This window comes from Lepidochelys kempii, chromosome 4, assembly GCF_965140265.1.
Source record: "Lepidochelys kempii isolate rLepKem1 chromosome 4, rLepKem1.hap2, whole genome shotgun sequence".
Classification (NCBI taxonomy): domain Eukaryota; kingdom Metazoa; phylum Chordata; order Testudines; family Cheloniidae; genus Lepidochelys; species Lepidochelys kempii.
In genome coordinates, this window is record NC_133259.1 from 117,028,024 (window position 1) to 117,045,811 (window position 17,788).

At 43.0% G+C, this 17,788-nt stretch overlaps 1 protein-coding gene across 4 annotated transcripts in view; it reads left to right on the plus strand.

The window, feature by feature from the left end:
- The first annotated feature begins 4,240 nt into the window (after window positions 1–4,240).
- Window positions 4,241–17,788, plus strand: part of TBC1D14 (TBC1 domain family member 14) — a 106,857-nt gene continuing 93,309 nt past the window's right edge. For 2 of the 4 annotated variants that reach the window (XR_012158733.1, XM_073342584.1), the window contains exons 1-2: window positions 9,556–9,701; window positions 11,450–12,188. Coding sequence is in view for 3 of the 4 variants with exons in the window: in XM_073342584.1 (XP_073198685.1) it covers window positions 9,596–9,701; window positions 11,450–12,188 (845 nt within the window). In the remaining variant the exon portion in view is untranslated. Of the gene's footprint in view, window positions 4,585–9,523; window positions 9,702–11,449; window positions 12,189–17,788 lie in introns of those variants that run through there. The other 2 variants (XM_073342582.1, XM_073342583.1) reach the window with 2 other exon arrangements.

Below are 17,788 nucleotides of genomic sequence, written 5' to 3' on the forward strand. Positions count from 1 at the left end.
TCCAGAGTGGCTCACAACCACGAGTGCTATCCTCAGGGCACAAACCCCCAAACTGGTTGCGCTTTCTATACATAGATTTCACCAACTGAGTATCAAGTGTGAACTCCTCAAGCACTATAACAGCCTTAACATGGAGTCCCAGACAGTCTCCTTGGGTACTCTGGTCTATCTTGCCACCTAAGCAAGCTTGCCTTTGGGATAGATGGTCCCTTACACCAAAAATCACAACAATATTCAGAAAAAAGGAAAGGAGTACTTGTGGCACCTTAGAGACTAACAAATTTATTTGAGCATAAGCTTTCGTGAGCTACATGCATCCAATGAAGTGAGCTGTAGTTCACAAAAGCTTATGCTCAAATTTGTTAGTCTCTAAGGTGCCACAAGTACTCCTTTTTTCTTTTTGCGAATACAGACTAACACAGCTGCTACTCTGAAACTTATAACAGTGGTTCTCAACCTTTCCAGACTACTGTATCCCTTTCAGGAGTCTGGTTTGTCTTGTTTACCCCAAGTTTCATCTCATTTAAAAACTACTTATTTAGTACAGTACTCAAAATCAGACAAAAATACATAAGTCTCACAGCACACTATTGCTGAAAAATTGCTCGCTTTCATTTTTACTATATAATTATAAAATAAATCAATTGGAATATAAATACTGTACTTACATATCAGTGTATACAGAACAGTATAAACAAGTCATTGTATGAAATTTTAGTTTTTACTGACTTCACTAGTGCTTTTTATGTAGCCTATTGTACTCCCTGGAAGACCTTTGAGAGCCACTGCCTTATAACATACAATACAGATAGTATTAGTAAGATTAATACATGTAGCATCCCACAAGCATTTCATAAAGCCTAAACACATTCTTATCAACGTAACAACTATTTTAACAATGCTAGCACACAGGTTAGCTAGACTGGTTCCAGCTATGGATTTGTCAGTGTTCAGTGAGGCCTAGGAGCATTGGCATGAGCTGGCAACTGGTCTGCCACTGTCCCAGTAGTATCCCCAAGAAGAGGAAACTGTAGCACTGGGAGATGACATGATTTGCCTCAACTCAAAGCAAAACTGGGACTCAGGATAGTTTCTGTTCCTAGCACTGCCACCGTCTTCTCTAACCACTGGAATTTCTTGCTTCTTTTAAAAATAATTCAAAGTTAGTTTGTTACAATTCAATAGAGCTTGTTTTTCAAGTTCTGAGCACTTTCTAACAAACTAGAACATACTACAGCTGGAAAAAGCATTGCTTTAGTGGCTTGTTGCGTATGCTGAACACTGGGTGATTTTGATTACACGGATTTCACTGTGGAATTGCTGGGTGTGTGTGTTATGATAAGACTATTGTCTGTCCAGGGGATATTTGAAAGTGCTACAATATCTTACTCCATCTAAGAGTCTTCCCCCTTTTTCCTGTCCCCCATTCATCTTGCCACCCTACATGGTTAAAAGAATAAAATTAGGGTCCCCCAGCACCTGCTAAGGTGCTCCCCCTCACCTCTGCCAATGATAATCTAGGTGTTAACAATAATGGTGCTACATGCCTGATTTTACTTAGCCCATCCTCCTGCATGAAAAAGTTACATTTTGGCTGTCCTGCTACATGTGTAGGAAAGAGGTAGACAGATTGGGCGTGGGAGGGGGGACGACAATAAGGGGCACTTCTCTCACCTGACTCTGGTTCACCCAGACCTGTGCTGTTGACATTTCTCAGACACTGATTCACAGAAGGATATTTCTGTAAGGAATAATCCATGCAGGTGGTGGCTGTGTGGGAGATGTATTGATGACCACAGCTGGCCAGAACAAAGGCAAAAACTAACTCTGCAAAAAGCAGCATTAATTGAGGTCAAACAGAGAGACCCAGAATTTTGCCTATGTGTTGCAGACCACAGCACTCACTTGTGTGATATGCATACTTTCTGATCGAATCATCTTATTGCCCAGTGCTAGAACTCAATGGTACCAATCAATTCCACTCATGGTTCCTTTTTTACTCTGTTACCTTGTTCATTAGCCATTTTCTCACACACACACAAATTCTACACACATAGAGAAAGCACGACGGCCGATCTCATTTCTGACATTTGTCTTCAGCAGTGAATTATCCTGTCTCAGCATGACTGAAGACAACAGAGATTATTCATTTGTTACATAGGAATGCAACATACTTCTTGCTCTCCTGCTGTACATAAGGGCTGAAACTACTTTAAATGACAATTATGAAAAATCACAACAGAAGGTACTTGTCAGTTAATGATAGTGCTCAAACTTTTCATGACCCTATGAGTTGAATCATCAGTGAAATAACATTCATTTAACTAAAAAAAAAAAAAAATAGTGGCTCATCAAAATTGACTTCCAATTTATAGTAGAAAGGTAAAGTCCAGTCTTAAAAGTTTTTCTCCTCGGGTGGTGCTCGGGGGGGTGGGGGGGCAGTAGGATTTGTCTATATTGGCACTTCATCAGCAAAACTTTTGTCATTCAGGGGTGTTAAAAAACACACACACACAGAACAACAAAAGTTTTGCCAACGAAAAGTGATGGTGTGAACAGCGCTTTGATGACAGGAGCACTCTCCTGCTGACAAACAGCAGCTACACTGCGTGTCTTTTAGTGGCATGGAGGACAGCTGTGTCGTTTAAAGCCTCATAGTGTAGCCATAGTCTAAAGCAAGTGTGTATTGTAATTACATTGATGACAGCCTAGAGAAAGGAAGGAAATGTTAGTGGTCTGATCCTGCAGTATGCTAAGAGCTATACTGATATTGCTATCAATGTGGAAACAGGTGGATAGCATTTTGCACGTGGTGCTCAAAATGTATAGGGGTGAAGAGATGGAAACCAAAAGAGGAGAGAGGGTAGAGATGGACAAAGAGGGGATAAAACAGAGAGAGGTGACAGGAAGAGAAGGAAAGTACATATTGCAAGAACCAACAGTTCTTATCATTCCAGAGGTTCCACTTCTGGCATTACAGATGGGACCAGATTTCCAAAAGAGCTTAGCTCCCATTTAGGGATCCACATACCAGCCAGGTAAGATTTTCAAAGGCGCTATGGACCCAGTGGGCTGAGCTCCTTTGCAAATCTGGTCCTGAACACTTCTGTTATCAAGTCAGTAAATTCTCCCCCTTTCCACGGTATGCATCCAATGAAGTGAGCTGTAGCTCACGAAAGCTCATGCTCAAATAAATTGGTTAGTCTAAGGTGCCACAAGTACTCCTTTTCTTTTTGCGAAAACAGACTAACACGGCTGTTACTCTGAAATCTCTCCCTTAGCTTTCCCATCTACACCTAAAACAGGTCAACCTAGCTACACTGCTCAGGGCTGTGAAAAATGTCACGCCCTGTGCAGGCGAGTTCTTCCATAGACCTAGCTACCGCCTCTCGAAGGGGTGGATTTACTGCAGCAACTGAAAACCCCTCCTGTCGCTGTAATAAGTGTCTATGCAACAGCAGGGCCGCAGCTCCCTCAATAACCCACTGGGGGTGGTGAGGGAAGATGCTTCTATCTCCAACTTTTTGTGAGAAGACTTTACAAGCCCCTCCCCGAAACTTGAGCTTATTTTACACCAAAATAAAGCCTCTCCCTCCATGTTAGGTTTCCAAAGTGGGTGGGCTTTTTGTGCCCCCCGCTTTGGGTCTGTGTCACCGGCCCGTTCTGGGGCTCCCACGGGCTGCCAGGTAGGGCGCTCTCTGCCCGTCTGAACGTGGCGTTTTCTCTCAGCTGTCCGGGTTCCCTGATAAATCGCCACCGGGTGACAAAGACCCGCAGAGACGGTCGCTTTCCTCGCCTCAGAGTCGCCCGGGGTCTCCCTGCTTCACCGCAGGCCCCCTCCTCCCTTACAGCGGGGCAGCCACAGCAACAAAGGGGTCCCACGCTGCTCCATTAGTCTCCCCTTCCTCGCGGCCCTCCAACCCCAGAGAATTCAAAATGGCGGTGGGCGGGGCTACTCGGAACAGGTACAGCGCCTGGCCGCGGGGAAGCCAAGCCGGGTCCGGCTAGCTCCGCCCCCTCCCTCTGGGAGCCCTATCTCGCGTGCTTAAACGCTTCTCCCGTCGCTCGCTCTCTCGCCGCCGATTGGCTTCTCTCGGTAGCGGGCGGGGCCAGTGAGCTGCTGGAAGGGGAACAGCGGCAAGAGAGAGGATTCGCGTCAGCGGTGGGGGAAGAGACAAGTGTGGGGAACAGCAGAGCGGGACTGCTCCCGCGGCGGAGGGGGAGCGGCGCGAAGGTGGAACAGCTGCAGGAGAGGCGGGGCTGGGTAGAACGTGACTGTTGCCGGAAGAGCCCGGCGGCAGCGGCCGAGCAGCGCGAGCGCGAGCGCCCCCGACGCCGCCCCTCTCCCTGCAGCCCGGCGGGCTGTGTGTGTGTCCTGGGGATGGGGGGCCTGCTCCCCGCTGGGGGTGGCTCCCTGCCGGCAGGGGCTGAGACGCCGCACCCCCGCTGAGCAGCCGAGCCTCCCGGACCAGGCGGAGAATGGACCAGCCCCCGGCTGCCCCTTAGCTCCGCCGCCGCCGCCGCCGCGGGGAGGGCTGGGCATGGCCCGGCCTGAGGAGACCAATGGACGGCAGAGCTACCCAGGTAACGTCCAGCCGGGGAAGTTTTTCCCCTCGGGGGGCGGGAGAGGGTGACTCTGCCCCGGGGCTGAAAGGGAGACGTGCGGTGACCCCTCCGCTGCTTGCCAGCGCGGTAGTGGAAACCTGGCATGGCCAGGAACAAAGGCGAGTCCCGGCTCCCGTCCGGCGGCCCTGCGGTGAGGGCACCCCGGATGCGCCCGTGCGAAACTTTCCACCCGACGGGTTCAGCAGGGGCCGCCCCGCCCCCCGGGCGCTCGGCGAGTTCACTGCCTCGCTCGAATCACCGGCTGGCTGCTCCGAGCCGCGATGGGAGGCGCTTGGGCTTGTCAGCTGGGGCCCGCGGGGAGCCGGCTCGGGTAGCTCCTCGCGGTCCCCTCCGTTTTCGCTTGAGAGGCATACTTCCCAGACTCTCTCGGGCCGCTCGGCGAGGCGCCTTCTGCCGCTCCCCGGGGCGGGGGGGCTTTCAGTTAGCAAGTGGGAGGCGGGGGGAGAGAGAGAACTAGTTGGTACAGCTGGTCGAAAAAATTAAGACATCTCCCCCCCCCCCTTTTTTTTTCCTGTTGGTCAAAAATGGTAAAAACAAAGTTACGAAAAAGTATTGAACTTTCTGAATTTTTTATGCAACCCTTCTCAGAAACGTTCTTGTGTGTGGGGGGGTTTTTTTTGAAGTGGCAAAACTAAAAATATGGATCCAGTTTTTATCCTGTCATATGGAAACAATGGTTTTCCTCTAGCTCTATTAATTGGGCTTCAAAGACTCAGTGAAATGGTACTGGAGAGTGCATGGGATATTGTTAAAGTGGTCTCTTATGATAGAATACTGGTAATTTGACATGGCCTTATATTTGTTTTCAGTATTATTGGAAAACTGTACATTACTCTTAGAACAGAGGTTTATTATGACACTGATTCATTCGAACTGTTTGACATGAGGGGGAAAAGGGGGAAATAGTTTTGTCATTTCAAAACCTGTGCTCATTATCCTTTTCTCCAACCTGTAGCTGGACTTGTAAAAGTTCATGGAGTGTTGCTCTGCAGCAGTCTGGTTTGTGGGGGAGAGGTTTGGCTCCGGTGTCAGAGTTAAAAATTACATAGGATTTTTTTCCATTTAAAACAAATTTCTTCCATTAAAGTTTTTGCACTGATGAACACTGGCTTAACTAATATATCTCCGCGTGGGCTTTTTTTGTCACAAGCTGTTAACTTGTCTCAGATCCATTATGTTCAAGTTAAAGGAATTTGTTACAGGCAGTGCTGCAGTATTAACCTGTTTTCCTGCCAGAAGGCCTGCTTTTACATTCTGTTTGAATGCCCAAAATTGCATGCTTTTCATGCATATTGATTTCCTTTTACACAGTTTAAATGTACACTGAGATCATTTGCAGTAGAGATTTCTAACGTGTACACTGTATGTACGTAATGTACATGAATATGGCATACTTAGTGAAACATACTACAGTCATTTTCCCGAAGAGTGGTTTTGACACTATATATATGTATAACGTAATCACTTTGCAGTTCAAAGATTGTATTGGTCCTAAAATACAATGGTCATTTATTTTTCAGGCAGGAGTATGGAGGTAACTATGCAAGATGGCCCAAACTCTGTCTAGTTCTTATGGGCTCCCAAAGCAATATACAAACATTAATTCTTTGAGTACCACCAAAATATGAACCCTGTTCTGTAGATTGGGGATGGGGGTCAAAACAAAAAGTTAAGTCACTTGCCCAGAGTTGCAAAGCAAATCTGTGGCAGAGCTAGGACTCGTGAACCCAAAAGACTTGACTGCATGTTTCCTGCTTTAACTGGTAGGCTACTATTAATGAGATGTTGCATTGTCTTGTTCTACAGTAAAACTGTTACATTTGCAGTATATAGCATGAGAGCACTAGACTTCTGATGAGATGTAGCCCTAACAGTTTGCCATGCTGATCATAAACAAATTAGGGAAGACGTCAGTATTGGGAGTAGCATTAACAACGCTTGGAATTGTCAGCATCAATTTCCAGAGGCTGCATTTATCAGATCTGGAAAACAAATATCCTTTCACTATATTAAAACAAACATCCTGGCCTGGGCACAGGCATAATAAACTGAATGTAAGTTCCATATGTTTTTGTTTTTTTACTGACAATTGGATACTGTCTGTTGCTTTAATTTATATATTGTACAGCAAATGTATGACATTCTGTAGCTTTCTGCTGTATAAAACATTAAAGAAAATTGTAGTTGTACTTACTTCTGCTTTTACAGATTGCATACTTAAAGCAACTCTTCCTGTTATGTTTACTGCGTAAAGGAAGAAATTTTTAAACCAAGTCAGAACAATTGCGCGGTGCTGTGTTGAAACCTACTTTGACTTATCTAAGAATCAATTTACTATTAGAAAACTGTTCATCAGCCTCTTGAGCTACTGTATTCTCTTGCTTTGAGCAAGAACGCTTGAATGCTTATTTGTAAGTATCCTGCGAAGAACCACATGATAAAACTGCAGTGAAACTGGAGTAACAGGTCACTTTCACTTTGCTGCCTCTTGAGAAAGCACTAAGCAGCAGCAGAGGCAGACATCTGGAGTTCTTCATTGGGGAAGAGAGCTTAAACACACAGACTGGGGGACATACTGCAGAGACATCCCCTGGTATCAACCAGAAAGTTGAGGGAAGGGTAGAATAGTGAGGCTGTCTCCCCCTCCTTGCATTACAGTAGCCAGAAGGCTTGTGGAGTGGTGAAGTAGCAGAAATTTCCTACTGAGGTAGGAGAGGGAATCAGAGAGAATGATTAAAATATGGGTGATGTTGAGGGAAGGGGAGTAAGGAGCTTCAGATCTATCCGATCAGCTAGTCAGAAGATGCTGTGTTTTTTTGGTTTGCTTTTTTGGTTTGTTTTTTAAAATTTGATTTGTTAATTAAGGGTGAAAGTAAGTTGTTTTTGTGTGTGTGTGTGTGTGTGTGTGTGTGCATATATACTAAGAAGAAACTTTTGTGCTGAGAAAAATATGTAGGTTTCAGAGTAGCAGCCGTGTTAGTCTGTTTCTGCATGCATCCGATGAAGTGAGCTGTAGCTCACGAAAACTTATGCTCAAATAAATTTGTTAGTCTCTAAGGTGGCACAAGTACTCCTTTTTCTTTTTACAAATATGTAGGTGATGTGTGACTGAGAACGTAGCATAGGGAAGAGAAGAACAGATAGTGAAGATATCTCTGGAAAAGACATGCTGATTGATTTCTTCTGGAAAAGAAGAAAAATTGAAGTGGGACCAGTAAAAGGGGTTTAACTTAAGTGAGAGATGCAGTAAGTAGGGCTAATCAAAAAAGAACTGATAAAGACCAGAAAAATTAAAATATTGTCTTACCACTAAGTAGCATTTGTTGATGAAGTTATCAAGCCATCTTTATAGCTTGTTAAATGCTAGAATACTGGTGAAATTAATCAAATGGATTCAATAAACTTGTATTTCAGCTATGAAGTTGCTGATCCTTGTATTTTTAATATATTAAAATAGAAAGTTGGACATGTTGCAATTAGTAGCACACGGTGTGTGACTCTTATTTCTTTAAATTGCAGAGGATGTGACTGTGGGAGGCAGTGTGGCGTTGTGGACATTTTTGATCCTATCTATTAGGGTGTGTCCATGTTAGGAAGAAGGTGTGTTTAATGTGTGGTAACTCAGGTAAAATCTTAGTGAAGGTAAGGCCCTATGTCGTTCTCACTACATTAGTAGGTCAAAGTAAACACTAAGGAGAGGGATCCTTACTATTATACGTTACTAGTGGGTATATCCAATGTACAAGCCCTACACTGGCACAGCTGCAGCTCTGAGGCTGTAGTGTAGACAGACACTTGATACAGCAATGGAAACGGTTTTCCCATCACTATAGTAAATCCACCCCCTGGAAGTGGTAGCTGTGTCGATGGAGTAATTCTTCTGTCAACCTAGTGGTGTGTACATCACGGCTTAGATCAGCTTAATATGTCTTTAAGGGGTGTGAATTTTTCACACCCCATAGCAATGTAGCTAGTTGAACCTAAGTTTTAGGTGTAGACCAGGCCAGTGTTAAGTTAATACTACAAGTGCCTTATCTTTACTAGTATTTTTCCTCATGTTCATTATCTTGTGCTATCTTTCTTTTTAAAAGGTAAGAATACAGCTTGTTTCCAAGTGAAGACAAAGGCCTTAGTCTTTTTGGGCTACTAGGACTAGGCTGATCTTTTCAAGCCCTGACAATACAACAAAATAGCCACAATAACCAAGTCTTGGGGAAAGCACAGGACAAGTTAACTCTCACAATCTTGGTAGTATTCACTTTTGTCTCATTTGACTAACAAATTAGCCTATTAAATATGATGTCCTATAGCAAAAGGAATGGCCAGTTGATGCATTGGTTGGTTTGAATGTATATAATTTAGTTGGCTTTTAGAACTTTGGGAATTTTCTTAGAGTAACTGTTCTTTTTAAAATGCAACTAAACAAATTATCCCTATAAAAAAAAGATAGGAAAAGCCTTAAGTATTGACCTATACTTAAATGGCAGCAACATGTTAAGGGAAACATAAAAGTGGGATGGACTGGAAAGAAACAAAGTTGATTTGCTTAATAAGGCAAGTTTAAGTTGAATGGCATAAGTATTTCTTCACAGAGTTGATATTTTCCAGGTGGATGTCAAGAAATTGATGTTCAATAGACTGCAGATTAAAATTGGGCCAAGGTTTAAATGTTGTGAAAATAGCTTTATAACAGCCCCAAACCAATAAATATTCAATGGAAAAAGCCACATTAAGTTAAGCTTGCTTGGTAGTATGTCATCCCCATGCAGAACATTGCACTGAGCTAAACTCAAACATCTGAAAACAAGGAAAGGCAGAGCTAAGGTTCACCATGCAACCTTAGCAATGCCCCGATATGCCCCATTAACCCACACTCGTTTTCTCTTTTATATTTCAGCAACTGTGGGGTTGGCAAAGCAGCTGAGGAGTTTGTACAACCCATTCACTCTGACCTACAGGATTCAGTCTAATGCTATTAAAAGACAAAAGTTGGAGGGCAGTTGCATATGCATACTTTCCTGCTGTTCTCTTGCAGCTGGCAGTAACCAGTGGGAATTTATTTGCTTCTACTCCAGGTGCAGTCAGTGTGTTAGGTGCACCTAAGTTAAATGGTGGAGGTAGTAGTTGGGCCTTCTTGGTAAAGGTGTGTTTGAGTGTGCGGGGGATTGGTGGTGTACTGTCACAGGTAGGGGGTGCCATGCCTCCCTCACCTGAGTTCCCAACCTCTCTTGCCTATCTATTAATCCATATGGCCACATAATCCTCTTCCCCTCGCTGCAGCCCCAGACCTCTCTTCTCCACCCCCAATACCTTCTCTTCCCAGGAAAAATTCAACTCTTCCCCCCCCCCTCTCCCCCCCGATTAAATTGCCACCCATGACTCTCAAATTGCAGCAACCTCCAGCCACTCTGTTCAAAACTCCTTTTGTCTTAGGTGTGGTATTGGGGTTAATTTATCCTTGGGGCCAGTCTACACTGGCAACACTAAAGTGCTGCCGCGGCAGCGCTTTAACATGCCTTGTGTGGTCGCGGCACAGAAACAAAACCACCTCCACGAGGGGCATAGCTCCCGGCGTTGGTGCACTGTGTACGCTGGCACTTTACAGCGCTGAAACTTGCAGCGCTAAGGGTGTGTGTGTGTGTTTTTTCACACCCCTGAGCGAGAAAATTGCAACACTGTAAATTGTCATTGTAGACAAGCCCTTAGATAGGTTAAAGAAGGGTGAGTTCTCGACCATCAACAGGTCTGTGATTCATCCAGTCGTTATTACCTCTTAGTTTAACAGCACAAAGCAGTAGAAGGAAATTGGGTTTTTGGGGGGCCCTCTGTAACTTGGAAACCCCTAAATCAAATTATCTCAAATTTGCATTACGTAGGCTGCCCGGTGCCTCCATGCGGCACACCAAATTTCAAAGCAATCTGAGTAACTGTTTGGATTGTAGCGCAGTTACAAGAATCGATATTAAACTATATTAATTGGTGGGAATGGAAACCCTCTAGCTGTTTTTCTGTAATGGTGCATGTGCCGTGTGTATGTTTTTAAAAAAAAAAAAAAAATTCTCAAATTGGCTCCCCCGGAGTCTTTGTCGGTGCCATGCACTACCTTAGGTAAAACTTGATAGTTTGAGACCATTCTGACCCAGATCACATCAATAGTTTGATCTTTACCTCGGGGCCCAAAAAAAAAAAAAAAAAAATCCCACCTAGAAACTTTCTTTAAAATGGTTGTGGGAGGGAGGCATATATCTCCAGCACCCATAGATCTCAACTGATTCCAAATTTGGATCACTAATCCTACCCTGCACTCTCCTGAGGCATACCAAATATAAAAAAAATCTGATTATGCACATTGATCTGAGAGAATTGAAAAGGTCCACCTTTATACAGATGTTGTGATGCAACGTAACTAAAGTAAAGCTCCTGGGTCACTGTAAAGCTTTCTTGATATCTTAAGATTCCATTGAAAACACCTGTTTTGAAACCCCCGTCATGGAAGCACTGAAAGTGAAACTGATGGTGCTGAATTTTCACTTGACGTGCTGAGAGAAGTATACAAAGTAAAGAGTATAAGTAATGACAAGGAAGTAGTTTTTTAAGAAAAAACATTTTCACTTGTAGTAACCTAAGTTCTTATAAACTGATTTATGTTGTTACTAACATATGATTCAGTTGCCAGTGCCCTTCTACCTCAGTTACTTGGTTTATTCTCTGTGTATGATTTTTCCCTAGGTAATGTGTGACTGCTAGATAATTAGTAATTTAGTTCTTTAATAAGAGACTTTAAAGTGTTTAATAAAACAAAACTGTTCTTTCCTTTTAATAGTTAACACCAATTGGACCAAGATGGCTGATGTAAATGTATCCAACTCCTTAAATGGTTTGAGCTTGATGGGAATTCTGGACACCAAAGTGGGCAACAGTATCCAGAGTCTTCAAAACTTGAATTCAAGGGCCCCAAGAGTGCTCTCATTGCCTGAGTATGGACCTAGTCAGCACTCTAGTGCTTTAGAACATAGCCATAGCCTTAAATCTGTAGATTCTGGTATTCCAACTCTAGAAATAGGGAATCCGGAGCCTGTTCACTGCAGTGTGTTAAATGTGAAGAGAAAACAGTCTGAGCCTGAAATCATGCCTGAGAGAACTTTTCAGAGTGCATGCATGCTGCTGTCTTATGTGCCTCCACTTTCTTTGAATGCTGAACATGAACACAGTGTACAAAAGTCCTCAACTTTTCCAAGAACTGGATATGACACAGTGAAACTATACAGTCCGACTTCCAAAGCTTTGAACCGAAGTGATGATATCTCTGTCTGTAGTGTGTCTAGTCTCAGCACAGAACTGTCAACAACTTTATCTGTTAGCAATGAGGACATTTTGGACTTCATGGTCACAAGCAGCTCAAGTGCAATAGTGACCCTGGAGAGTGACGAAGCACAGTTTTCAGATGTTACATTGAATCCCACTAAGGAGACCAATGATCAAAGCCAGCAGGCATGTTGTCAAGAAGTAGATGCGGACAGTAAGTTGAAAATATTGGGACCCTTCACTAGCTTCTTTGCCAGGTAATGGGATTTTGATACTTAAGAAAAATGTTACAGCTTTCTGACTATGTTTTGGGGGCTAGGAGGCTCTTAAAGGGTTTTATGGTAAGGAGTTACACATTCAGCTAACACCCAGAGGAACTGGAATTATCAAGATTACTGCCCTCTTTCTGCTCTGCCTCAGTAGGTCAGAGCTGCGCATAGTTGAAAGTTCTATGCTCTGTGGTTGGGATCCACAGAAGCTCGAACTCTGCACATGAAGTGAATGAAGGTGGAACTCTCTTCTTTCCAGCTGTGTTTAAAGGGAGGAAGCATGGTTTGGAGGAAAGGGCTCTGAACTGGACCCCAGGAGATTTGGATTTTCTTCCTGGCTTTGCCATTGGCTTACTGTATGACCTTGGGCAAGTCACTAAACATCATATGCCTTGGTTTTCTTATCTGCCAAATTACGAGGATACTTGCCTACTGTTGTAAAGCACTTGGAGGTCTAGGGATAGAAAATGTTCTAGCAGTGATGAGTATTTTATTAATGTAAACACATTCCACTTAAAGTCTAAATATTTGTCAGGCACTTTATTTTGTTTGACTTAATGTCGTCAGTTCACTGATAAGGTAACAAATGACTAAGGATACAATTTAGTCATGGAGATCACAGATTCCGTGACTTTAACAAACTTCCATGACTTCTTTGGCTTCAGCCCCCCTCCTGCACAGGGCTCAGGCTTCAGTCGTGTGTCCCCCCTGTAGTGGTCAGCTCTCCCCCCCCCCATTATTTTTAGTAAAAATCGTGGGCTTTCATGAATTCTTGTTTGTTGCCTATGACCTGTCCATGACTTTTTTTATTAAAAATAACCATGACAAAATCTTAACCTTATGACCAGTGGTATTTAGACTGCTCATCTTTGCTGTCAAGATTAGGAAACAATACTGTTGACCACATCAATTGCTTGTGTCTGCATAATGAGAAAATTCCAAGACCAGAATTAGAATGGGGAACTTGAGCACTTAATTATTGAAATGGCAACATCTGGGGCAGCACTGAAGCAGTTACATTTCTGAAAGGCTGCCCTGGCTTCCTATGTTAAAAATAATGTATTTAAACTGATATTGAGCTGGTATACACAAACCATAATGTGTGCCATCCTCAATAATTCTTTTTGTTTGAGGTACGTTAGCCAAGATCATTTTTGGAGCAAGTTGTTAGTACGGTATACAATTCCAAGCAATAAATGATTGGAAGTTATTTCTGTGTTCTGCAGCTTTGGCTATAAAACGCCTTTTTTGCCTATCTGATTATTTCAATGAACCACTTACTCTTCCTAATTTAAACGTCTCTATTTGCCGAAAGAAAAGGCTGATGAAACATTGACAGAACAATCATTTCTGTTACTTCTCTGAAAGCGTTTCTTAATGGGGGGGGGGGGGAAACTCAAAGCTATTGATTTAAAACTATTAAACTGAGTGATTAAATCACAGCTTAGAGAACAATGTCTTTATTTTATTCTTGTTTTGAAGTTGCAGTATGTTTGAGTACTCCACTATGGGCTTGGCTCATCAGTAATAGTTTTACAGTTCTATGTGCCAAAGCTTTTGTGGACTTCTACCTATTGGTTGTCATGGCACCAGACTTCATTCAGGAGCAAAAGGATTCTTGGCACTTCAGAGCCTATAGAACCTGGACTTTTGCCTCCCTTCCCGTTCAGGATGGTTGTGAGCCCAAGCAAATGCTGTGCTATTACCTGGAGAGAGCAATGGGCTTTGTCCACAGAAATTTTTTTCTTTATCTCCCCACAACCTGAAAAAATTCCAAACAAAAGGAAACCAAGATGCCACTGGTGTGGCTCCATTAGTGGAAGCACCAATGTAGGTAATTCTAGTAGTTCCACCAGTGTTGCAGTGATGGAAATGCTTTTAAGGTTAAAAAGCCTTGTCTAGACCAGAGGTTCTCAAACTGTGAACCACCAGTGGTCCACAGACTCCATTCAAGTGGTCGATGGATGGTTCCCCCTAAGGTGCGTGCCTGTGTGGCCACACATAAGAGAATGAAGGACCATGCACCTAATTAGTGGAGATGTGCAGGCGTGGCTCTGCTAATTAGGTGTCTGGACCCTGGAGAAGGCACACATGTAAGGTGAGGTGGTGGTCTTTGGGTGGGAATAGGCGGTGTGCAGGGCTGTGGCAGCCAGAGAGAGAGGCAACATTCCCCAGCTCCAGGGCTGCAGCTGCTGGGGAGAGATGGCCCTCCTTCCCAGCCTCAGCTCTGGCTGCCACAGCGGAGGAGATAGCCTCAGCTCTGTGGCTGCTGTGGCAGGGGAAAGAGGGAGAGACCCCACACACACCCCCTGCCACCTACCCAGCCCGTGGCAAGGGAGATGCCCCGGCTCAGGGGCTGCTGCGGTGGGGGAGAGGGCACATCCATCCATCGCATTAGAAAGGTAAGACTACTGCTATTAAAGTATGAGTTGTGTGCTTTTGTTTGTAGAACAAAAAATTTATTTTCTTATATAGCGCTTTTATCTAAAGCGCTTTACAATAGTTAGCTAATGGTACAGACAACATTTGGAAAGATCATTAAGTGGTCCACGGAGACCCTCAGCAATTTTCAAGTGGTCCGTGGGGGAAAAAAAAGTTTGAGAACCACTGGTCTAGACCAAGCGTTAATGTGCCAGTGTTTATGGGCTCCTGGAAGCAGGGTGGCTTGACTTAAATGAAAATGGTTAAAATCAGCAAGTGAGAAACCTTGACTTAAATAGATTTTAATCTTGTTTTGCACTTGTGATCTATAGTTATTTTGCTAAAGAAAGTTTGATTCTCTTTGGTTACTGTACTAATCAAGTTTCTCTCACCATGAAAGAGAAACTGAGTGGGAGTTCATAGATAAAAAGAAGGAAAGCTTGTTTTCCTTTTCCTAACTCCCACTCAGTTTCTCAAATTGGAATGAACTGATTTTTGAATTGAGCTAGTTGTTGAATAAACTGAACTTAAACAAATCGTGTCTTCTGCAGATGTACAGAGAGTATCTCTATCAAAAGGTGGTTTAGCACTTCAGCAAACTGTTTCCAGGTGTTTAGCCATTGACTTTCACCAGTGCAATTAACTTCCTTTAAAATGTTGGCAGCAAAAATTACAGCTTGAATATTTATTTATCTTTAAATATTTTAATAGGCTATAGGAAGTTTTTGTATTAACATAGGTTGTCATAATTTCAAATTCAATTTTAAATCATTTTAATAGTTAAATCTGTATTTCATTTACATTTTATTTAACTTAAATTTTTAAATGTCTTTAAAAGCACCTTTTTATCCACCCTAGTTGAAAACAAAACTGACACCTTCGATATCCCCTAAAGGGCAATATTTTTCAACGAAGTATCCTATCGTGTATTACAGGTAACTTCTGGCACTGGGTGATACCACCAGGAGTACATATATGACTCAGTTCAGCACAGAAGCTAAATAATCCATTTGTCTACTTCTCTTATTCCTTCCCTTAGCTGGGAGTAGCTTTCATGTGGCTCAGACAAGCAGAAACCTTTTGAACTTGTCTGTTTCACCTGAAAGAGCAGGATTGCAACTTGCTGTTACTTGCCTCATTAGAAGTTGTCCGTATGCCTTACCTCTTTCACACAGCATTCCTGTGTGCACACATAACCTATTTGTCCACTTCCCAGATATCTCAACCATATTTCCCAAGCACTTAATGCTCTACGTCATGCCTTTCTAGGTACTTAGACACGCAGTTCCTCTCTTTATTTTCTTTTTGTGTAACTATATCTAATGAACCTGCAGCGTTTTTAAACCTTGGTGGAACTACCTCAATGAGGCATTCCTTTATATATGAGCTTGGAAAAATCAACATAACAGCAAGGAATCTTGTACTAATGTATGAATGTCACCCTAATGCTAACTTTCCTCTGTTCCCCACAGTGCAGAAACACATTCTACCCTGGAGACCATTAATATTGAGGCATCTGTTAGGTTATAGTAAGTTCTTGCTTTGGAAAGAGTCTGCTCCACAGCTTCAGTTCTTTGTTTCCTTTGGGGTTTATCCAGTTCTCTGAGAAATAAGATATAACTGTTCAAGAGACTCCATTTTATTCAGTTAATTTGCTGGGAATCAGGGTAGGGAGTATCATGTATTTCTTGCAGGGCTCCTACTCACAGATCAGGCTTCTGTATCAGATGTGGACTGACTACAGAGCTTCCCTCTCAGAGAGATACCAGAAATGTCTTCCATAAGATCCTTTTATGTACTGCCAGGTACGGGTGAAGTTTGCTTAAATAAGTAAGTGACACACACTAGTGCTAGCTACTGGCTGAACAGTATAACACAGTTCAGCATTCCGTTACAGGGAGAGTGAGAATTTGTACCTCTAGCTGTTAAGTCATGGGTGAAATTTGTTTTTCTGTAGATCTCACTCTCCTCTTCACCAATCTGAATTTTCAAGTAATTGCATTTTAACCTTGCAACTATTGTCCTGTGGAAGGTCATTTCAGACTCATTGGTCCACACCAGATAAAGCACAAGTGCAGCATTTAACAATGGCCAAAGTCTAGGGGCCCTAAATCCATATGGTAGCACAACTTCAGTATCATTGCAGTGGTTCTAGTGGTTTTTTTTTTTAAAAAAAAAAGCCTTCAATATGGAATTGCTGCTTTTTCTAAAGCTGTCATTTGAACTCTACATCGATGGGTACCTATAGTATTAAAAGTTTGGTTAGTGATGTGTAAAAGGCTATGATTTTGTCATGGATATTTTTAGTAAATGTCAGAGGTTGCTGGAAGTCACTGAATCTATGACACAATCTTAGGGCACATCACTAAGGCTTGTCGATTCCTGGCCCCTTGAAAGGAGTTTGAGAATTGAAGGGGACTCCATGTTCACTCAGGGACCAGAGTGAAGAAAGGTCTTTGCACTTCCCTCCTGACTTATCTGTTCACACGTTACTACTCAAACCTCTGAATGTGAAGATGATTGCTCCCTCAAATAGCTTCTTTTGTTCCCTGCCTTCATGATAAGGTGACCCAAACTTAGGAAAAGCAAGCTGATCTCTTGCTGGTAGCCACCCTGTTGAAGGGTGTGTGTGTGTGCGCACGCATGCACATATGTGTAATCCTCTTAGAGCAAGCCATAAGTGTGATGTCTTTGGACTTTTTCATGAGAAAGGGGTGAGCTACTTGTGAATACAGCTGAGAAACTGATACGGGGAACAAGTGCTGACAAAAGCACAAAGTAAATAAACTTCTTGGCAGCTTTCTCTTGGGGATCTTAGTTATTGTGCTTGAAGTAGGCCTCTCCTTCCCCACTCGCCAAAAAAACCCCTTTCAGACAAGAGTGAGTTTTCTTTAAAGTTGACAGAATAAAGCAAATTGCCCTGAAAAAGTAACACAGATAAAGAAATGATCAGATTGGTGTCCTGTAGATACTCCCCATACAGAAAAGGGAGAATCAGTGAGTCTTCTCTCTTCCTTCCTATGCCAGTGAGGATGGGAGGAAGATATAAATTAATTGTACGTTTAGGCTCTGATTCAGCAATGCTGCATGTGAAAATGTGCTTAACTCTTAAGTGTACTCATGTGCTTAGCTGGTTTTCTGAGTCAGAGCCTTTATGAGCATTGCCA